We start from the raw sequence: 23,175 nt of genomic DNA, 5'->3' as shown, positions 1-23,175 counted from the left end.
AGAATGATCAATAGGGAGAAGGGATGTGAAAGCATGGGCGAGTTGTTCAGTGTGGATGTCACTAGCTACAAAATTCAGTTCCTCAATCACACCACCAGCACTTCTAGCCTTTGGTGCACATGTGGCCAGCAGGAACCCTCCTGAACAGTATAAACACAAGACCTCAGAGTCTCATATACAACAGCACTGTAGAAGCAATGATTGAAGCAACTGAAGAAACAGGAAAGGAGAAGGCTTTTTGGGGCCTGGAACTCATGGCTCTATCAGGTTGAGAAGACTTAGTGTGTAATAAAGACTGTATTTGAATAGTAGAAGGACTGTTGCAAAGAAGTGACTACTGTTTTGTTCCACTTGAGGCTTTGAGGAGTTTGATTGGTGGCCTGAAACGAATTATAGCAGGGAATAACCTTGACCTTCTGGTCTTGCTTTCACTTCCTTGGCGCTTTGTTAACAGGCAAGTGCTACCAGGCCTGAGTTAGGTAGTGCTGCAGATGGAGCCTAGGGTTTCATGAAAACTAGGCAAGCATTCTACCAACTGAGCTGTATCCACAGCCCCTTGAATAAGAAACTTTATAAAAATTATTTATTTTTATTTTATGTGTATGAGTGTTTTGCCTGCATGTGTTTATGAGTACCACCTGTGTGCCTGGCATCCTTAGAGGGCACTGGGTCCCCTGACACTTGACAGTTGTGAGCCATCATATGGGTGCTGGGACTGAATGTGGATCATCTGCAAGAGCACCAAGTGCTTTTAACCACTGAGCCAGAATAAAAATTTAAACAGAACAGAGCTTTTGAAGATGGCTCAGTGGGGAAGCACTTGTTAAATAAATGTGAGGTCTTGAGTTTGAATTCCCCAAACTCACATTAAGTTGAGCATATTTATGTCAGTAATCTCAATGCTCCCATTGTGAGATGGGAGGTGGACAGGAGTCAGCCCAGAAATTTACAGGCTAGCTAGTTTTGCATATGCAGTGTTAAACAATAAAGAAGAAACTGTTCCAAAAAAATCAGGGTGAAAGTTTTTAGATATCTGTGGTTGTCCTATGATCTCTACTCATATATTCCACCCAAAACCTGTTAAACCTTTTATCAAAGCTACCGTTAAATTTGATTTCCCCTGGCACAGCAGTTGGTTCTCTGAATCCATAGATTAGGCCAATTGGATTGGAAATATTTGGGGGGAATTGTACTGAACATATGTAGACTTTATTTTTACACTTATGCAATATAGTGCAACAACTATTTATACACACATCCCATTCTTTAAAAAAGGGGTTTCTAGCTTAGGCTGTCAAAGATGTGTAGAGTGGGCTGACTTAGGACTTTTTTGGGGGAATTCTACACCTGCCTCAGATGTACTGATGATGTGGGCCTTCATGCCTGGCAAAGACAATTTCATTTTTCATTGTACTGGTTATTATAATTAATGCAGAGATAATATAAAGTACATGGAGTGTGCATAGGTTCACATGTAAATAGCCTATATTAGGAATCTGACCGTCTTCCAGTCGGTTAATCGGATTAAGGGTGTCCTGAAAGCATTCTCCCATCGATACTGAGAGACACGCATATTTTAAGTGCATTCTGCCTGTCTATTAGGTACTGTGGAGTTGATATTTTTTAAGTGAGGTTGTGATGACCCACTAGAGCTTACTTTTCTCTCCACAATCAGATCAATCTGTCTGAGTAGGAGATGAGGCTATGTGGTAGAATTTGCCCTAGCATGCGCAAAAGACCCTGAATTTCATCCTTAGCCCTGCAAACAACGCTGTACTTTAAGGGTTGTCAAATTTCCACTTCTGGAGTCCGAGACATTTACAACTTTCTGAAACATACTTTGGCAGTAATCATTTGCCTTCATCAGTCCTAATTCCTCTAGTCTCTAATCACAAAGAAGTCAAGTACTCAGTTGCTGCATGGGTTACTGGAGGAGCGCTAGGTGCGCGTGAAGATGGAGTCGGTAGAATATAAGGGCAGCAGTATCCTATCAGCGACCTCCTTGCGGAATTATAAGATGTTTTAGCATGCTTGTATCTGTTTTCCTTATCGGGTTCCAGGTACCAGCATGGGCAACTTATCACTGAGACTCCTAATTGCCTTTCGCACGTCCGAATCTATAGGTCTGGACTCACCCAATTCCAGAGCAATTCATCTATCCTCGTGGCCTTTTCCCATAGAATCTGTACTGAGTCAACTTTACACAGAAGTCCAATCTCTGTTAAGCTTCAAGCAACTTGAGGGCATGAAGGGGCAATTCAGTTTCCAGTGCCTTCCTGGTACCCAGGACCTGACAAGCATCACTAAATACTGGCAGGGCAGCTGCAACAAGGGAGGGGGGCACAAAGAATTCTTACCCAGACGCCTAGAAGCATCTTCCCTGCGTTGCTCTCGGAGCCCGGAAGAAGGCGGGGAGCGGGGAGCAGCCCAGCGCGTGCAGGGAAGGCCGAGGTGCGTTGCGGGCTGTGCCCCCAGGGCGAAGGCCCGGAGGCCGACGAGAGGCGCGGCCAGGCCGAACTCCTCGTGACGCTTCCCCCCCCTTCGGCCGCTGCTAGTCAGGTGATTCCGGGCACGTGATAGTACCACTTACCCTGTTGTCCCAGAGTGGCAGCCCGCTCAGCCAATAATAAACCGAAGCTTGGCGGCGGCCCAATCGGAGCTGGGCTCATGGGCGGGCCCTGCGGCGGCTACTGCCGGGGGCGGCGGCAACAGCGGCGGCCTGGGGAGGCGGCGGCCTAACTTGGCCTGGCCTGTCAGGGCGCGGGCGGTGGTGGTCCAGCACCATGTCCCTGCAGTACGGGGCGGAGGAGACGCCCCTGGCCGGCAGTTACGGCGCAGCCGACTCGTTCCCCAAGGACTTCGGCTACGGCGTGGAGGAGGAGGAAGAGGAGGCAGCGGCGGGTGGCGGCGGAGGCGCGGGGGCCGGCGGCGGCTGCGGCCCGGGCGGCGCTGACAGCTCCAAGCCGAGGATCCTGCTTATGGGGCTCCGGCGCAGCGGCAAGTCCTCCATCCAGAAGGTGAGCGCCCCTCGCCCGCCTCCTGCCCTCGGTCTTGCCTGGCCCACGGCGCTCAGGTGGCGGCTGCCCCGGAGGCCCGAGAGGGTGGCGGCCTGGCGCTGCGTCCCCGGGCACTGTCCACACCTGCGAGCGCAGAGCCTGGGCGCGGTTCGCCCAGGGTCCCCGACCTGGGCCTCCGAGGGTCGAGCGGGGCCAGGAGGCGACGCTGGCTGGAAGGAGGAGGCAGGTGCCGGTCACCGCCCTAGAACTCCTCCCTTCTGGTCGCTGCCCTTGTGGCGTTGACGAAACCGACCCGTCGTCCCCGGTTCTCACGCGGAGAACTTGGTGAGCGTGCTGTCCCGCCGCATCTCACTTAGGTTTCAGGGATCTCCTCCCAAGCTCTGGACCGTAGCGGCGCCTGAAAGTGTTGTGGCGAAGACACTGGGCATCTCAGTGTTTTGTTGTCAGTCTGTTGGAGACTTCTGTAAAAACATTTTTTTTTGGGGGGGGGGTGTTCTATCGCTACTCCTACTTTATTTAGAACTTGTAGCCCTGTGGTTGCAGTTACAGGTGACAGTCCCCTGTAGCTGGTCACAGCGATCTTTGGAGACGGCTTTGCAGGCGGACAGACATCAGTGCATTTGTTTTCAGTTGGGTCCGTCATGAACGAATAGAATGAATGCCTAAGGCTTTTTATTTTTAGGGAAATAGAGGCAGAGTTCATTTCTTTCAATCAGCCATTCCCATTACAAACAGCGAACTTCTGGTAAAACTCCTGTCACAGACAACAATGCTTTCCCCATTTCCACTCTGACACAAAGGTCTGTCCAAACAGAAATCTCTGGTATTTTGTAGGGGTGGTGTTTTTAAAAAGCAACATCGCTGCCCACCCCCATACCTTCCGCCCCTGCACTTGCTGGACAACTGTTTTATTTTCTCACGTCTGTGTCAAAGTTAGACTTTTAGGGGAGTGCTTACGCTAGGTAACTACCACTTGAAACCTGTGAGAACTTTTTCTCTCTTCCAAGTTAACACTGAGAGACAAGTTTGCTGTATGTTAGGGTTGTATCAGGCAAGCCTTAAAGCTACATCTCCAGCCCTGCTGTGGTTTTTGTTTTCTTCCTGTATAGCACGCTGGCCAAGAACTATGTAGCCAAGGGTGACTTTAAGCTTGTCCTGCGTGTACCTCCTCAAGTGCTGAGCTTTCAGGTGCGAGCTATCAGGTTGGCTTGGCTTGGTGCAGGTGCTGGAAGCCAGGGTATTATGCATGATAGGCAGGCACTGGGACCTCACTGAGCTACACCTTTGGCTCCCTGCTGCGATGATTGGCAGCTTATTGTTTTTACCATTTCCTGCCTTATGGAGCTGCCTCTTCCCTCCTCCCCCAGGTCTCCCTACTTCTCACTCTGGACAGTTTTACCTACTCAGGATCCCCTCCATTTTCTTTATTGTTCCTAAGAGCCTGAGGTAGGCATGTGTGTTATTTTTGAATGAACACAGTCTCAAACATTAGCTAGAATAGTTCATGATCTTAAAGCAGGCCTTGACAAGTTTAAATCTTTGATCACAGTTGCAATATTGGTACCATGGGATTTCTATGTAACTTGTGTAGTTAAATAGTCACAACGTTGTCTCTGTTTCTCCTAATAAAACCCAATAGGACCTGGCAAGGTGGTACTGTAATTTCAGTATTGGAGGAGGCAGAGGCAAGAGAATTGGATTTTGAGGTTAATCTGGGCTACATAGCTGAGGCTCTTTCTCAAAACAACCCTCCCCTCCCCCCCTCCAAAAAGTTACAAACCCTGAGAATAGAAAAAGCAAATACATGGAAACCATATGGGTCAGAGATGGTGGCACGAGAACACAGTTACAGTAGTAAGTGAAAAACTCATCTTCAAAGTGGACTGAGTGGAAATTAACTTGGTGCTTTTTGTCAGAAATAGAAGAATAAATAGCACCAGTGATTGACTGTCCTATTATTACCTTATTTATTTTGCATCAAGGTCACAGTTGTAAGGGTGGTGCCATGGGCTTTCTAATATGACTTGTATAGTTAAATAGTTGCAAAGTTGTCTCTGTTTCTCCTCACAGGTGGTGTTTCATAAGATGTCACCCAATGAGACTCTCTTTTTGGAAAGTACCAACAAGATTTATAAAGACGACATTTCCAACAGCTCCTTTGTGAATTTCCAGATTTGGGATTTTCCTGGGCAGATGGACTTCTTTGATCCAACCTTTGACTACGAAATGATCTTCAGGGGCACAGGAGCATTGATATATGTCATTGATGCACAGGTAGTTAGGCATGATGGTGTGTGCTCCTCTCTGGTGGCAAAAAGGCAGAGAAAAGGAGGAAAGCGGTTTGTCTCCTTCGTCATGCGCTTGAAGCTACTCCCTTTGCAGTAGATCCCCTTATACGACTGCACCTGATTCCAGACTCTCAGGTGTTTAGGAGATGCCATTTACATTTCTTGACCATCGGCTTTCTACTTTTATTGGTTAATAGTAGATATTGCAGTACTTTATTAACTATTACAGTGGTCACCTCACTCACTGAAGTGTCCCATCGATGGCCACACCGTCAGGGAGAACATGAGAAATGAGTCCATTATAATGGACTTTCCTGACCTGTTTAAGTGGAATTTCTTCTAGGAAGATACACTGAGGTCCCTCTGTGTGGTAGGCAATTAGCTGGATGGGCTCTGTCCCTACCCTTTAGCTACCTTTGTAAGCTGAAGCACGAGGAAAGCTTTTGAATGGTGCCAGCTTGGTAGTGTGTGCTGCCTTTTACACGATTTCATTTCTCTCCAGAGTATTGTATGGGTAGTTACTGCCATTTACAGATACTTGACTCAAGATTAGGCTTTAAGCAATTTGCTTAGAGCCACACACCTGATAAATGGCAGAGCTGGGATTACTTTGACAGTTCAATTAGGAAGGAATGTGCATTTTGTCTTCCTTTTCTTAAGAGTAACATTTAAAATTCAGGCATTGGTATTTGATTTTCTATGTTAAGAAACTGAAGAGCTATTTACTAGTTACATGTCAGTATATCTGAATATTTATGAGTAATTAAAATAACTATTTTCTGTGGTTGGGGAAAGAGGTGATTTGAGGCTTTCTTGACTTGTTGTATTTTATAAGATTTCTTGTTAAAAACATCTTTTTCTGACTTTCAGGACGACTACATGGAGGCTTTAACTCGACTTCACATCACTGTTTCTAAGGCCTACAAAGTTAACCCAGACATGAATTTTGAGGTTTTTATTCACAAAGTTGATGGACTGTCTGATGATCACAAAATAGAAACACAGAGGGACATTCATCAAAGGGCCAATGATGACCTTGCAGATGCTGGGCTAGAAAAGCTCCATCTTAGGTAACAGCATGAGTGTTTGCTATGAGAGCCCTAAGTGTTGCATCCGTCCTCACACCCAGATCCCTGGCGCTGTGCGTCCCCAGTACTCTCATAGTTTGGATCTCTTCTCTGTTGCCGTCTAGGCTGTTTTGTAAGCCTGGTGCTACTGAGAAGTTACTTTCCCCCTTTCTCCTTTTCCTGATGATTGGAGTCATGTGAAGTGTTTCCATTGGAGTTCTTGCACACTCCTCTCAAGGGACTGTTTCCTCATGGCATGAGTCTGCTTTTGGACTTCTCCTCTCTGGGTTTCTTCACTTTTTAACTCCCATTGGCTTTGTGTGAGAAATCTGCCTTTTTTTTTTTTTTTTTTTTTGTGTGTGTGTGTGAAAGTTGAGTTTGGGTCTTAAAAGTGGATACTTTGAAGTCTGCACTAACTAACATATCTTAACTTTTTTTTTTTTTTTTTTTTTTGGTTTTTTGAGACAGGGTTTCTCTGTGTAGCCCTGGCTGTCCTGGAACTCACTCTGTAGACCAGGCTGGCCTCGAACTCAGAAATCCGCCTGCCTCTGCCTCCGCCTCCAGAGTGCTGGGATTAAAGGCGTGCGCCACCACGCCCGGCCTATATCTTAACTTTTAAAAGCAGTTTATACTTCTTAGAAACTCTGAAGTTAGGCATGTTTGCTTTCTGCATTTACATAGTATTGCTGTTGAGTTTGAAGGACTGCTGGTTTACAGTTAAATGTTAACTTACCTTAAAGAACACACACTAATTTGATTGAAAGTTATGCATTTTGTGTATTTGTATTCTAAAAGTGTATGAGGAATGTTATTGTATATCTTATGATAGTAGGAAGAAATATTTATAAGTACTTAGAGGATGTCACTTGATCATAAAAACAGCTCAAAGGGGAAGCAGAGAAGAGACGTGCATGTAATTTCCTGGCTTTTGGTCTGTTTCAAAAACTTCCTTCTAATCTTAAGTCAGTTGTCCTGTCCCTAAGGTTTCCTGGGCCATAGACTGTAAAATCTTTCAGGTAATTTTTAGAAAATATTGTATGGGAAATTTCATTGACCCTCTTGGATTAAATTTTTAAAACACGAATAATTCATGTTTTAAAAAAAATTGAGGAAGTTGAGTCTTTATAAGCGTTGTACATGGTTGTTGTACTTTAGTAATCCCAGCACTCAGAAGGCAGAGTCATGAGGATAGTTACAAATGTGAAGTCAGTTAAGCAAGGCTACTTAGTAAGATCCTGTCTTGAAAAACAAAAGTAAATAAATGTTTATAAGAGAAAGTAAAAGCACCATCCCGTAAAACCCCTCAGTCGTAAGACTCAGTTATTTTGCTGCAATTTTTAAACATGCTTCCTTGTGCTAGTGAGGAACCATTATGATTTTCTATATTCCCTGTTTGTTGAGCACTTCAGGACATTTCATGGTTTTCCTGTAACAGAAAGGCCTAAAACTAAGTCTGTTACCCTCAGTAGAGTTTTGCATCAAGCTTTTACTACTGTGTGCACTGGGGATTGAACCCAGGACCTTTTATATTCTCTGCAAGCATTCTGCCCTTGTGCTACGCCCAGCACATCCCAAACCTCTCTTTAGTACCAGCATGATGAGGTGCAGTTTGCTTTTGCACTTCTAGGAGCTCAGCTTAGGAAGATGCTCTGTGCCTTGGGGGTTCTGTCTGTCCCCATCCAGCTCCAGTCCTGAGGACCCTAACCTTGCTGAAGTTTTTGCCTAGAGGAAACACTGAAATGTCCCTCCCTTGCTGGTGTCAGGAACCTTACCTGCCACAGCACCCTCACCTCTGGAGCAGAGCTCCTCCGTGATCAGGTTCTTAACTCACTTCCTTGGAGTTTTCTTTAAATCACCTGTAAAGTATAAACAAGCTTCTCATTTCTGATAATTTGTACATAAAGTATATCATGGATACAGCTAAATGATGAAACAAAGTCCTCAATGCAAAAAGCAGGTAGAATTGTCCACAGTACTTAAGGGGCCCTTCTCTCAAATTTGTGTTTGGTTAAATCTGCATTTGATTTCACTGTAATCCATTTAGGTCTTCATCTTCAGGCTGATTGCCTAATCCTAAGCACCTGCATAGTCATTTACTCAGAGGAGGTCAGGTGTTTAGGTGTTGTGGCTGTGACTATATTTTTCACTCAGTAAGCTCTGATGAACACAGTTGAGGGCAGTGGGCTTGCAGCTGTGAGGGAGCTGGCAAAGCTGCTTTCCTCCTGGCGCTTACGATTGAGAAGGGCACAGCTCATAAGAAATGCTTGGTGGATTTTAAGTCCTTTCCAAATGCTGTGAAGAACAAAATGGCAAAAGGGTAGCAGGTAAATGTATACTGCTTACATACGCTGGTCAGGGAAGAACAGGGTCTCACGATATAGCCCTGGAGCTCTGCTATGTAGATCAGGCTGGCCTCAAATTCAACAGAATTCACCTGCCTCTTCCCAGGTGCCGGGATTACATGTTTACACCACTGTGGCTGGCAGGAAAGGACTTTTTGAGGTGACATTTTAGTAGAAATGTGAATAATATTTAATAAACAGCACGTTACTCTGCTGAGTGTGGTGACAATATCCTGTAATTGTAGCTTCCCTCAGGGAAGTGGAAACTTGGGGATTAGGATTCAGGGTCATTCTCCATTATATAGTGAGTTTGAGGCCAGGCTGGGCTCCATACCACCAAAACAAAACAAAACAAAAACCCCCACAAATGACCATGTCTCTACCTTGAATTTTGATCTTGGCTTTTTTCCCCCTCAGTTTTGTGGGCTTGGGAAGTAAGCTTTAAAGGGTAGTTTGCGTATGTTACCCTTTGCATTTCTCTGTAGAAGAGCATCCCTGGGTGTTGCCTCAGTTATCCTCTGTGTAATATAGCAAACACATACCCAGACTGGGAAGTGGTCTTCCAATCAGAAACGATGTAGGTAGTGGACAGGGTACATTTGAATGTTAAGAAACTTGAGATGTAAGAGATGACAGTAGTTACTGGACTTTTATGAATAACCATCCTGTGTTGTATTTTTCAGCTTTTATTTGACTAGCATCTATGACCATTCAATATTTGAAGCCTTCAGTAAGGTGGTACAGAAACTCATTCCACAACTGCCCACTTTGGAAAACCTATTAAATATCTTTATATCAGTAAGTAAATTATTTACTTTGATTTAATTTCCAATTCTGCTGTTAAATGTGTTTGTATTTAATTCTCCAAAAAAGAAGACTTGAACTAAAGATCAGTGATTCAACATGAAAGATAAATAGCATAGAGTATAATAGCTTGAGTGGTTATATTCTGGTTGTGCGTGTATGTGTGTGTTAGGTAAAGTCTCCCATACTTCCTTAATTAAAAGCATCTTCATGAAGGTTGGATGGAAGTACTGCTTAGCATATGAAAGGCCTTAGGAACAGTTTTTACCATAATACACACAAATAAATAATAATCTTGCTGGGTTTTGTGGAGCACACATGTAAGCCCATCACTTAAGAAGAGGAGGCAGAAGAATTGTGAGTTTTATGTCATCCTCATCCTAAGACTACCTAGTAAGACCCTGTCTAAAGTCTCCCAACCAAGCAGTTTTTATTTGGGGGGTCTAATTGCATGCTTAAACATGATATGAAGAGTTGGGGGTTCAGTTCAGTGGTAGAAGTGGTTCTTCTATAAATCTTCAATAAATCTTCTTCAATGAATCTTCATTTATTGAACCCTATATTCAGTATTCCAGAACCATAAAAAATTAAAAACAAACCAGGGGAAAATTACTTTTAAAATTAAGATTGTTTTTTAGTAATTTAAGGTCTTTGAAAAATTGTAAATTGTGATTCTTAAAAGAAACACTTACCCAATTTTGTTTTTCCCAAGAATTCAGGTATTGAAAAAGCTTTTCTCTTTGATGTTGTCAGCAAAATCTACATTGCAACAGACAGCTCCCCTGTGGATATGCAGTCTTATGAACTTTGCTGTGACATGATTGATGTTGTAATTGATGTGTCTTGTATATATGGGTAAGTGCTTACACATTTCTGCAAGATTCCAGGCAGGTGGAAAACTTACCTTATTCTTACCTCTGGCTTATACTGAGTGAAATGAGGAACTTTTCTTATTTTTGAAATTACATTTATGTACTTGCTGTGTATATGAGTACAGTGTGTGGGTGTGCGTGCCATGCCACCTGTGTGGTCAGAGGACAGCTTTTGGGAGTCAATTCTTTCACTGTGTCGGTCTGGGCCATTACTCAGGTCAGGCTTGGTGTTAAATGCCCCTACCTACTGAGCCATGTTACTAGCCTGAAGTGGGACTGTTTAGAGCATGTGTGTCACCATAGAACATGAGGTCTCTGAGCTGGACCTTCAGACAGGATAGCAGAGAACACTTGGAAAGTCTCTCTTTTTGTACAGAGTATCTTCTGTCTCATGGGATTTGGCAAGGTTCAAACAAAAGAACTTAACTCTATTAATTTATTTAAAATTGATCTGGGGACCAGGTGTGGAGGCAAAGGCAGATAGATTTCTGAGTTTGAGGCCAGCCTAGTCTACATAGTTCCAGGCTATCCAGGCTACAAAATGAGACCATGTCTCAAACCGTCTCCAAAATGGTCTGAACAGCCAGGTGAGGTTGCTCATCTATAGAATTTCAGCACATAGTAAGAGGGTCAGAAGTCGTGCCCTGTCTAACCAAACAACAATAAGTAAAACACACTAAAAATGTCCGAGTAAATGCTACTGCCTAAAACTCCGGTTTCATGGAATGAGGGAATTTTTTGGGGGGTGGAGGTGGGGGTTATTATGTAGCCTTGGTTGGCTCTCTATGAAGACCAGGCTGGCCTTGACTAATAGAGGTCACCCTACCTCCACCTTCTGAGTGCTGGGACTAAAGGTGTGGCCCCCATACCTGGTAGAAAGAGGGATTCTTGTTGTTGTTGTTGTTGTTGTTGTTATTGTTGTTGCTTTAAAAAAATTGTAGTGACTTATTTTTATTTTATGTTCTTTGGTATTTTCTCTGCATGAATGTCTGTGTGAGGGTGTCATAACCCTTGATCAGGCAAGTATGAGCTGCCATGTGGGTCCTAGGAATTGAACCCACCTTCTCTGGAAACACAACCAGTGCTCTTAACCATTGAGCCATCTCTTCAGTCCGAATGAGGGATTCTTAATCAGTATATTTAAAAAAACAAACAAAAAACAATGAGTATTTTTAATTGGGATATGACGGATAACCCTAGCCTTTGGGAGGTAGAAGTGGTCAGAGTTCTAGGACAGTCAGGTTTACATCATCAATGAGACCCTGTCTCAAACAATCAGAATTTTAGTTATTAGAAAGATTACACGACATCTTAGTGAGGCTGCAGTGGTCCACACTACTCTCTGAGCTTTGCCGTGCTGCCCAAGGACAACAAGAAGAAAGATGCCAGAAAGTTGGCTAAAAAAGTCAGACCCAATAAATACACCTGGTGGCAAGGCCAAAAAGAAGTGGTCCAAAGGCAAAGTTTGGGACAGGCTGAACAATCTCGTCCTGTTTGACAAAGCTACATATGACAAACTCTGTAAGGAAGTTTCCAACTACAAGCTTATTACTCTAGCCGTGGTCTCTGAGAGACTGAAGATTCGAGGTTCTTGCCCATGGCAGCCCTTTGAGAGCTACTTAGTAAAAGACTGTTCAAGCTGGTTTCAAAGCATCGAGCCATTTACACCAGAAACACAAAGGGTGGAAACGTCCCAGCTGCTAGTAAAGATGCGTGAACAGGTTCAATCAGCTGTGCATTTGGGCAAATAAAACTTTATTGAATTAAAAAAATAAAAGATTACACATAAAATATTTGATGAATACATCTGAGTTTCCGCAATAAGTCTCTCAAATATAGATTTACTACATGAACATTCCTTAAACTATGTAGAAATTTATAAAATACCAAAACCCAAAAGATTTTGTAGACTAGGCCAGAGGAAGAATGAAAACATTCCAGCAAATAGCCTCTTGCCTAGCCCTCATCCTTCCGTGTATCAAGACCAGAATACCCAGGGTGCTGTTAGCCTGTATTCTTTCTAATGCTCCTCCCCTTCTCCGTCCGTCTGTCTGTCTGTGTGCCTGCTTTGTCAGTGCCCTCCTGCTTCCTGTGAGTAGAGTACCTTACCTTGTCTTGTCTGTTTCTGTTTACTCTTCGCTGATTACCCGCTGTCCTTTGGTGTACGACCTATCTTCTGTAAGGAAAATAAGATGGCCTGTTGTTCCTCAGGAAACATTTGTATTTTCTATTCTTAAAAGTAGACCAGTAGAACACATCCCTTTAAAAAAAGGAAAAGCTAATCAAACGTTTTTAAGCTAGTTTCACATTTTAAACATCGTTTATTTTGTCTATCCCCCATGGTGCTCATGTGAAGATCAGACAGCGTTCAGGAGTATGTTTTCACCTTCTGCCTTGTTGAGACAAGTCTCACTTGTTTCTTGTGTTCTGTGGACTCCAGGCTCACTGGCCCTGTTATGCTGAGCCTCCTTTGTACTCGCATCGTGCATCTCTGATGTCAGGCTGTGCAGACACAGGTTTTATCAGCTGAGACCTCTCTCTAGCCCTGTTACTTGGTTTTTATACCTTTTAAAAAAAAACCAAAACTAATAGTTTGTTTCATCTTTCATTTGCAGGCTATATCAGTACAAATAAATATGAGGGAAGGTTTGAAGTTTCTGTATTCCTTGCGTCCCACATCAGCATAAAAGTAAAAGTGAATGAATATGCAGGACACTGCTGGGTCACAGGAGTAGTGTATGTGGCTGATATTTGGCATGGCTTTATCTGAGGATAGCGGCTACAAGCTTTTCATTGAGAATTTCAGCAGTAACCAGGTTCCCTTTCCTTTCACCTGAATCTCTTTAGGGCGTGTTGCTTCTGAATCTGTTTCCTCTTGGCTTTAACCTTCCTGCTTTTGCTTGGATGTATTTTGACTAAAATTCAGATAAACATACTTGCTTTGGAAGTTTTTTTCAGTTTTTTGTTTTTTTTTGTTTTTGAGAGAGGTTCTCAAGTAGCACAGGCTAGCCTCAAAGTTGATATATGTAGTAGAGGATAACCTTGAATTTCTGATCCTCCTAAGCACTAGGATTACTGGTATCTGTTACCACAGTGGTTTTATATGGTCCTGGGGATGGAAGCCAGCTACAGCCCCAATTCAGCACCTTAAAATCTTGCATAGAGAGTTTTGATCCAAAACAAACAAAAAAAAAACCTAAGTCTACTTTTAAAAGTCATTAGTATATTTTCTTTCTTAACTTTATTAACCATTAAATCTGTCTTATTGCCATGCATGAATAGCTATCTAGATGTCTCTTGTTCTTTCTGTCCCTTACAGTCTTGCATTTGCTAAAAGCAAGTGTTTACATAGCTGTGTCCCCAGCCAAGAATGTGCTTTAACATTTTTTAAATTGAAAATGTGTGTGTGTGTGTGTGTGTGCGCGCACGTGCAGGGGCTGTGCATACCATAGTATACATACAGAGGCCAAAGCACAAGTTATTTTCACTTCTTGCTTTCACTTTTATGCAGGTTCTGGGGATTGAACTCAGGTCATCAAGCTTGCATGATGTAATGTCCTCATGTTAGTGTATGACTCGAGATCATGTAGCTCAGCACTAGAAACTGCAGCTGTTTACAGCTGCTGGCTGTGGATCCAGCCATAGAGGTTCATGTATGGCTGTGTTGCTTGTCAGCTGGTGCCTTCTCTCACTTCCTGTGTGGTACAGAATAGGAGCTCCTTGACCTCTGGCTATCAGCTGACAGACAGCACAGAGCGCTTGCATTTCCTCCTCTTCCATCAGGAGGAAGCTGCTTTCTTTATACTCTTAAAGCACATGGTTCACTCTTCCCAACTGCTGTGATATTGGAACTGCTTGGCACTGAGTTAGAACCCTAAGTTTGAGTCCATATCTTGCCAGGTATCTTTTTACTTTTTATAACCTGGAGTCTTAGGACTTTAGCGTTGGCGTAATTGTCTTATTTGTATTTGGATTACTCTGGTTTGCTCCCTTGCCTTCACTCTTAACTCCCAAAGCTAAGTGCTTACACAGGTTAATAGTAACAATTTTCTGGGTTGTTGTGGGGATCAAATTAATATATGAAAAGGTAACCTGTAAAATTTAGAGCAATTTAAACAATAATCTCTGTGTCATGAAAATAATGCAGGAGATAGTAAAGACAGAACAGGAGGAAACATTGTTTCCCACCAGATACCTGTTGTAGCCTTTCCTTTTCAGTATGGTTGCCTTTACTTTTTAAACAGTTTTTTTGAAATACTTTTTCTCTATCTTTGAAACAATCTTACTTTAGGCCAGGCTGTCCATTCTCATCCCTCAGACTCTTGAGTGCCTGTGTCTTTCACCCTCATTTGAAAGGCAGATACTTCTTTAAGATTTATCTTGTGTATCATGAGTATGTGTCTGTGTGTCTGCATGAGTTTTTATGTTCGTTGTGATCTGTAAGCCCTCGGAGGCCAGAGAGCATAGCAGATTGCTGATACAGGGGTTACAGGATTCTGAGCTGCCTTGATGTGTGTGCTGGGAACCAAGCGTGAGTCCTCTAGAGGAGCAGTAAGTGCTTATTAGCCAGTGGGCCATCTTCTCAGCCCCCGAACACCTCTACTAAAGAGGCAGTTTTGGCAATTCTTAATGCCTAGCAGGTGCAGGCATGTACATGCTATGGTACCACATGAGGAAGTTAGAGAACAGCTTATTAGGAGTCATTTCTGTTTCCTCTTGTGGATCAAACTCTAGTTGTCAGACTTGGCAGCAAACTCCTTTACCTTGTCAGCACTCAAACTCTTTAAAAAGTTGTTGATTTTTAACATAATTCCTATCTCTCTCTGGCTGGGGTTGATCTTTGATAGACTTATGTATTTTCTTGATTCCATTTATTTATTTGTCTGTTTGTTTAATTTGTAAGGAAACAACAAAAGGTGTCTGAGAAAAAGCGTAATTGGTTTGGCATGTAGAATATACCCTGTAGTAGCTGGCTGAGGCTGTGGCAGGTCCTCGGTGGTCATGTACCTGGAGGGAAGTAGGGAGAGTAGGCCCTCAGAGCACAGTCTGGGCAGGTGAGTGGCCTGGCCAGCAGGGCATTAGCAGTGTCAGTGGTTCAGAGCTACAGTTAGAGAGTTACCTAGGTCTCTAAGTGGTGGATTACAGGAGTGATGGAGAGACATGCAGCGCCTTGCTGTTAACAAAAGCTCCTAGATTGTGTTCTTTGTGATTCTTACCCTAAATGATGACTGTCCCAGTCTATTTCAGGCAGTGCTATTCCCTCTCAAAAGAGGTTTGGGGACCAGGGTGGAAAGATTTGCTCCTGTACAATATGCCTAGTTGGGACACTTGTAATAAACGGTGCTTTCTTTTAAAATAGATTAAAGGAAGATGGAAGTGGAAGCGCTTATGACAAAGAATCGATGGCCATCATCAAGCTGAATAACACAACTGTCCTGTACTTAAAGGAAGTCACGAAATTTTTGGCACTGGTTTGCATTCTTAGGGAAGAGAGCTTTGAACGAAAAGGTAATGAAGTGTTTTGTTTTTTAAAAGCTGCTCGTATTTATAATTAATTGTTTCGATTTTATTCCTCTTTTGTGTGTGCATGCTCTCAGGTATGTATGCACTTGTGCAACTGAGTGTATGTCTATGTACCACATGAATACAGTGCCAGTAGAGGCCCACAGAAGGCACTGGGTCTCCTGGAACTGGAGTTACAGGGCATTGTGAGTCATCATTAAAAAGAAAAAAAAAAAGCTAGGCAGTGGTGGCTCATGCTTTTAAGAGGCAGAGGCAGGTGGATCTCTAAGTTCAAGGCCAGCCTGGTCTGTAGAGAACAGCTAGGGCTACAAAGAGAAATGCTGATTGGAAAACAAAAACAACAAAAAAGGACTTATTTATTTTATATGTTTATATACCTGCGTGTATTTACACCACATGGGTGCAAGAGCCTGAGATGGTCAGAAGAAGAGGGTGTTAGATCCCTGGAACACGAGAACTACAGGAGCTCGTGAGTCACCCACAACTGGGTGCTGGGATCCAAACCTGGGTCTTCTGCAAGAACAGCAAACACCCTTAATTATTGAACCATTTCTCTAGCCTTCAAAGAGAAAGTTTTCTCTCTCTTTCCCTCTTTCTCTCTCTCCCCCCTTCTCCCCTCCCCTCCCCCCTGTCCTCTCTCCCCCCTCTCCCCTCACCTCCTCCCGCTCCTCCTCCTTCCTTCTTCCTCCTTCCTCCTTCTTCCTTCTTCCTCCTTCTTCCTTCTTCCTCCTTCCTCCCTCCTCTTCCTTCTTCCTCTTCCTCCTCCTCTCCCTCCTCTCCCCCCTTCCTCTTCCTCCTCCTCCTCCTCCTTCTTCTTTCTCTCTCTCTCTCTAATTTTTATTATTTTATGTGTATGAGTTTCTTTGCTTGCATGTATGTCCGTGTACTATTTATATGTAGGTCCCATAGAAACCAGAAGAAGGTGTCAGATGTCCTGGATCTGGAGTTGTAGACTGTTGTGAGCCACTATGTGTGGGCTAGAAATCAAATCATGGTCTTCTGGAAGAGAAGCCAGAGTTCTTAACCACTGAGCCATCTCTAGCCTAAAGAGCTGTTCTTTTGTTGTGGTGGTTTGGTTATTGAGACAGGGTCTCTATTATGTAGCTCTGGCTGTTCTGGAACTTGTGTAGATCAGACCAGCCTTGGACTCACAGAGACCCATCTGCCTCTTTAATGGTGGGATTAAGGCTGTGGATCACCACACCTAGCTAAATGCTTTTACGTTACATTTTTTTGTTATGATTTTGCAGATTCTTGAAAACGGTACTCTACTAATGGCTATCTTAGAAGTGAACTTAAATACACCTGTGCCTCCTGTCTTTGTAAATTAGACATTCTCTTTCCTTTTATTGTTTGTGGGTTTTTTTGCTGTTTTGTTTTGTTTTGTTTTTTGATTTTTGGAGATAGGGTTTTTCTGTATAACCCTGGCTGTCCTGGATCTCACTCTGTAGACCAAGCTGTTCTTGAACTCAGAAATCCGCCTGCCTCTGCCTCCCGAGTGCTGGGATTAAAGGCATGTGCCACCACACCCGGCTTTTTCTCTTTCCTTTTAATCTCGTACTTTAATTCACTTTTTATTTTTATCCCACCCCTCTTCCTCTATAACTTTTGTTGGCTCTTCTTTCATAGAGTTTGTTTTCTATTTGAACCGGTCTGCAGCTCTCTCTCTCCTTGGGCGTATCCAGTGGTCTTTAGTCTTCTGGAGCCCGTGACTGTCAGTCCTACCTTGATCACAGCTTTCTTCTTTGGATCACCTTGAATATTTTTCTGTCTCCTATTTCCTTCTGGCTAGTTTTCTTTTTCCAAATCCCATGTTCTTTAGAGTCAAAACTTTCTGCTTGCTTCTTACTTGTAATGTCAGCCCCTCCAGTTCATGGCTTGGAAGGTTGTTCTCTCCTGCCATGGGTTCCAGGGATTGACCTTTGGTGGTTAGGCTTACAGGCAAGTGCTTTTGCTCATTAAGCTGCCTCTCTCTAGTCCTTGTTCACGGCTTGGGTTAATCAGTTTGTGACTGAAAGTTTACACCTACAACTCTTTTTAGAGCTCATGTTCTAGTACCATATTTGGAGCTATTAGTGAGACATCCTCACTTGAGTATTTGCTGAATGGTGATCTGGCCATTGTGGGCAAGTATTACCCCACCCCCAGCTGAGTAAAAATCTTTTCCACTCATACTCTTGCCTACCCTGCTTCTGTTACAAGTTATGCTGTTTTTTTCATGTTTAAACCTTGATGTCTTCTGGTAATTGATTTTTTAAGGATATCTTTGTGTATTGGTTCATAGATGGGATTTCATTTTCTCCCCTTTTCATTCTTCTGTGTTGCTCACATTGAATTTTTATCAACTCTTATTATTTGTTCCCTGAAACTATTCCTTGTGGCTCCTTTCCATTTCTGCCTTTAATGACTCCCCTAAGTCCACATTCCTGCAGACCTGCAGTACTGCAATAGCCTGCAGCAGAATACTAGGACAGATGCATAGATCTCTACTGTGTGCCATGTTTTGGCATACACAGCAGTCAACAAGAGACCCTGTCTCAAGGTAGAAGTTGAGGCAGGAGAGAATACACACTCAAAGCTGTCCTTGGTCACACAGATGATGTGGTAAGTATATACCTGCACTCAGCGAACACATTCACATACTCACGTGCACACAGACTAAAAAAATCCCATTTTTCTGCCTGCGCTTCAAAAGAATTACTTCAATTACACATAACTTCTCATATGAAACAAAATATGTGTATTTATTTTTGACCTTAAGAACCAGTGTGGAGTCTGGAGAGGTAGATCTGTGGTTAAGATCACTTCCTGCTCTTCTAGAGGACTGTGGCAGTCATGTGTGGTGGCTCACAACCCCCTGTAACTTTAGCTCCAGGACCTAATACCCCCTGGCCTCTATAGGCACTACACTCAGGTGTACAAACCCACATACACAAGTGCATGGAGTTAACAAAAGAGCTGGTATGACATACAACTGCAGACTTGTGTGTATTTCTCTTGGTTTACATCTCCTTTTTGGTGTTGTGTATTTTATTTTTCCCTGTGCATAGTTTACCCTTTTGCTTCATACCTACCCATAAATAACGTTGTGCAAATGATACTGAATTGAAGTTAGTTTTTGCGACATGTGTTTTTCTTCTTGTTCAGGGTTATTTTTGAAATTTTTCCCACTGCTGTGTATGGGTTCTATATTGAACTTTGTTTTTGTTGCGGGACATTCAGATATTTTTAAAGGTATAATTTTGTGACAAATACCCATGAATAAGCTGTGTATAAAGCTGTGTATACTTGAAAGGCAGAGGCAGGGTTGTTGTATGTTTGAGGCCATCTAGATGTTTTAGTTAGTGTCTTTGTTGCTGTGACCAAACACCACTGATCATGAGCAACTTTGGGAGGAAATAGTTTCAGCTTACAGTGCCAGTTACAGCCCATCACTGAGGGACATACGGAGAGGGACTCAAACAGGGCAGGATCCTGGAAGCAGGAGCTGATGCAGAGGCCATAGAGAGGTGCTGTTTACATGCTTGTCCTCCATGGCTTGTTCACCTGCTTTCTTACAGAACCCAGGACCACCTACTTGCTCAGGGTTGGTACCACCTACAGAGGCTGGGCCCTCCCTATATCAATCATCAATGAAGAAAACTCTATACACGTGCCTACTGGCCAATCCTATGGTGGCATTTTCTTGATTCCTTCTTTCTAGATAACCTACTTTGTGTCAGGTTGACATGAAACTAGCCAGCACACTAGGACTGCAAACCAAGATGCCATTTCAAAACAAGACAAAATGGGCTGGAGCTGTGGGTCCATTATTGGACTGCCTGTGTAGCACGCAGGAGGCTCTGGGTTTATAGTCCCCAGCATCACGTAAACTGGGTATGGTGGTGCACACCTATAACCCCAGCACTTGGGAGGTGGAGGCCGGATCAGGAGTTTAAGGTCATCCTTGACTACCTAATGAGTTTGAGACCAGCCTGGGCTGCACGGGAGACTGCCTCAAAAACAAACAACAGGGGGCTGGTGAGATGGCTCAGTGGGTAAGAGCACCTGACTGCTCTTCCGAAGGTCCAGAGTTCAAATCCCAGCAACCACATGGTGGCTCACAACCATCCGCAACGAGATCTGGTGCCCTCTTATGGAATGTCTGAAGACAGCTACAGTGTACTTACATATAATAATAAATAAATAAATCTTTAAAAAAAAAAAAAAAAACAAACAACAGTAACGTCAGCAAATCCCAAATCAAAGCCATTGCCTGTGAATGTCTCATCTGTCTCTAGGGTGAGTATGTGAGAATGGGATGTACACACATTAACACAGGACTCTTCCAGGTGGCTCTACAGACTTCACCTTATAGTACTGTGAGAGTGTTCTCATCATGTCTCCTTGAGAATGCTTGATACTGTTGGACTCTCATATTCTCAGTCTGTTGCTGTGTAATGGTATCTCATTTTTACATATTTAATTGCTAATTAGGACAGAAATTTTTATAGCAAAGCACTTATTCATGGACATTCAGGTTTCTTTGGTAACTTGTTTTTGTTTTTATAACTTCAGTACATTTACTTTATTTGTGTGTATGTGTGCACATGTACAAAGTGCAAGGATTTATTGAAATCTAGCCCAGGTACCTAAAGTTCAGCCTCATCTATGAAGTTTCCATTGCCAGCTTTGCCCTGCCTACATTTAGCTCTCCCTTCTGTGGACTTCTTTCGCATTTGTACTTAGTTGGCAGGTTATTTTGATTTGTTGTGTTTTGGCTTTCTGCCCCAGCTAGCATATGCTTGAAAATGTGGACCTGATGCTGCTGCTTTTGACACATTGCATCCGCTCTCATGCTGTGAATAAGTGTTCAATGACTTATCTAGTGTGCTGTAGGTTACTGAAAGGTCACATGATGATTAGGAGGCCACACAGTGCTTTTGGTGTTTGATGTGGACGAGTGCAGGTCGGGTGGTCTTGCTTTGCCAGTGGGTAAATATAGATGACGGCTCTTCTGATGGAAGAGCTTACTATCCAGTTTGGGCACTTCAAATTAAGCCAAGTGCCTGTATCTGACCCAGGGGAGGCTAGGAAATGGAATTTTTAAAGCTCAGTCTCAGTTGCTTGTTCAGAATTGGGGTTCCACATATAAAGTGAAGGGGGAAAATGGCAACCCACCCTTTCTGTCATAAGAGAAACCTTTGTTCACCCAAAGTCTCAAGTGGATGTTCAGTCCCTAAAACAGAGAGAGAGTAACTCTCCCCTCTCAAAGTTGGGTGGAGGATGCTGGAGCCCTGCTGAGCTTATATACCAATGTTGCCTGCCTGCTTCCTGCATACTTCACTAGCTGCTCTACAGGGCCATTGGTGGAAAGAATGCTACCCTGACTTCAGGATTTAACACATTCATCTTCCCACTTGATTTGTTAGATTACCAGTTCTCACTGTTCACTTCTGTCCTAGAGGTAACAGTGTTAGCTGCTGGATTCTTGGCTTTACAATGATTGCAGTGTGAAGAGTTTCAGAGAGTGAGGAGCTTCACAGTTGGCATTTAAATAGACAGGCTCTTTCTTTCTCTTGTAGGGTTGATAGACTACAACTTCCACTGTTTCCGAAAAGCTATCCATGAGGTGTTTGAGGTGGGTGTGACTTCTCACAGAAGCTGCAGTCATCAGACCAGTGCTCCAAGTCTGAAAGCCTTGGCACATAACGGCACGCCTCGGAATGCCATCTAGTCTGAGTCTCAGCAGCGGAGGCTCAGTGCTGGCTTAGTCCTCCCTCCAGGGTCAGATGCCATGCACTGCAGGACATGAGCGCTGCTGCCTATGGAGTCTGGAGACGATGACGACGGTGGAGTTTCTCTGCTGATGAGAGCCCCTCAGCCGGCTGTGTGCAACTGCAGCTACTCTCTAAGTACATCGCAAAAGAATCGCAGAGACCTCAGAACTCAGTGTGTCTTTTCTTCTCTCTTGAGTCCTGCTTTAAATAGTTGGGATATTTTGGACCTGGAGATGATAACCAGTTATCCATCTTTACCAGTGAATGTTGCTGTCAGTTCTTCTGACATCTAAAGCAGTAGGAAACTGAGTTTTATATGCTCCCCTAGGCCTTCACTTGAGTAGTGTCTACAGACTTGCTTTGCTTACCTTCTAACACTGCCTTTCAGAGCTCAGATCTCACTGTACCTCTAAGACCTTGGAAGTGCATTAGCTTGCTGACTCAGAAGACCAAGCCAAGGATGTTTCTGAAGAGAAGAGGAAGTTTCTGTGCGGCATCGGGGAGAGCCAGGCTCAGCAAGGGCAGCATCAGATCTCTGGATGTGCTGGAAAAACTTTGAAACAGAAGTGATTTTCCGCACCTGTGGTTCAGGTAGCAGAGGGCCGTGCTCTCCTCACCTGATAATGATCATGCACAATGTAACAAAGGGAATTTAAGACAGAAAGGCTTCCCCACAGTCCCCCCAGGGAAGGGACAAACTCATTATGTCACTGAAGTACTTAGCTCACTTTTCTTTAATCTCGATGCCATGGCTTTTATTCTACGCTATGTAGGCTCTTTACGAATTGTTTTTGACCACAGATGACCCTAAGGGCTCCTGCGGACCATTCTCTGGGGATTGGCGGAAGCATGCGGTGGAGCAGCGTGTGCTATTTTACACACTCTGCGGTCGTCTGACACCAAGTGTCAGCTGTGCTACTTTGCTTTGCCTGAGATATGAATTCATAATTGTTCCCTGTTGTTCATGGCTGATACCCTTCCCATTGATTTAGGCTTTCACATTTTCTTTACTACACATGCCCAGTAGTCACATTCCAAAGCCACTGGGCCCCTTGAGTGCGTCAGTGCAGCTGGTGAGTGAAATGTACTCAGGTCTGTAACCTAGCAGTGAGACTTGGAGCACTTCCTGCAGATGACTGACTGTTGCGAATTTACATGGACCACGGTGATATCCAAAGGAAAAATGCTTTTATATTTATAGATTATTTCATTGAACTATATGTAAAATGGGTATCAATAAATGTATTTACTCCAAAGTCAGTGTTTGTTGTGTGATGTGTAAGAGTGCTTCTTTTCTCACCATTCCTCTGTCCTTTGCTGCTGTGTGCAGTCACCATTCCTTCTGTTCAGCACATCTGCTTTTGTCTTGAGATCATTTTCATGGCCCATTTCTGCTGTAGAGTAGGTGTGGGTTCAGGTGAGAACATGTTTGGATTTGTGGTTTTATGTTAACAGACCTCACTGGTGCTAGGGAGCATCCAAAGTCTGGCATGACTTGTACAT

The 23,175-nt window shown here is 43.5% G+C and overlaps 1 protein-coding gene and 1 pseudogene across 1 annotated transcript; both read left to right on the top strand.

Moving 5' to 3' along the window:
• Positions 1-2,745: 2,745 nt before the first annotated feature.
• Positions 2,746-22,928, top strand: Rragc (Ras related GTP binding C). The gene is made up of 7 exons (XM_021160859.3): positions 2,746-3,017; positions 5,088-5,291; positions 6,176-6,375; positions 9,398-9,512; positions 10,231-10,373; positions 15,750-15,898; positions 21,478-22,928. The coding sequence occupies exons 1-7, from the start codon at positions 2,784-2,786 to the stop codon at positions 21,627-21,629; spliced, it is 1,197 nt and encodes a 398-aa protein (XP_021016518.1). The 5' UTR covers positions 2,746-2,783; the 3' UTR covers positions 21,630-22,928.
• LOC110292355 (small ribosomal subunit protein eS25 pseudogene) lies at positions 11,574-12,534 on the top strand (annotated as a pseudogene).
• Positions 22,929-23,175: the final 247 nt, after the last annotated feature.

The sequence above is a fragment of the Mus caroli genome, unplaced genomic scaffold, assembly GCF_978045245.1.
Source record: "Mus caroli unplaced genomic scaffold, Mus_caroli_1 scaffold_6, whole genome shotgun sequence".
Lineage (NCBI taxonomy): Eukaryota > Metazoa > Chordata > Mammalia > Rodentia > Muridae > Mus > Mus caroli.
The sequence above is the reverse complement of the archived record's forward strand: the minus strand, read 5'-3'. Positions and strand labels throughout refer to the sequence as shown.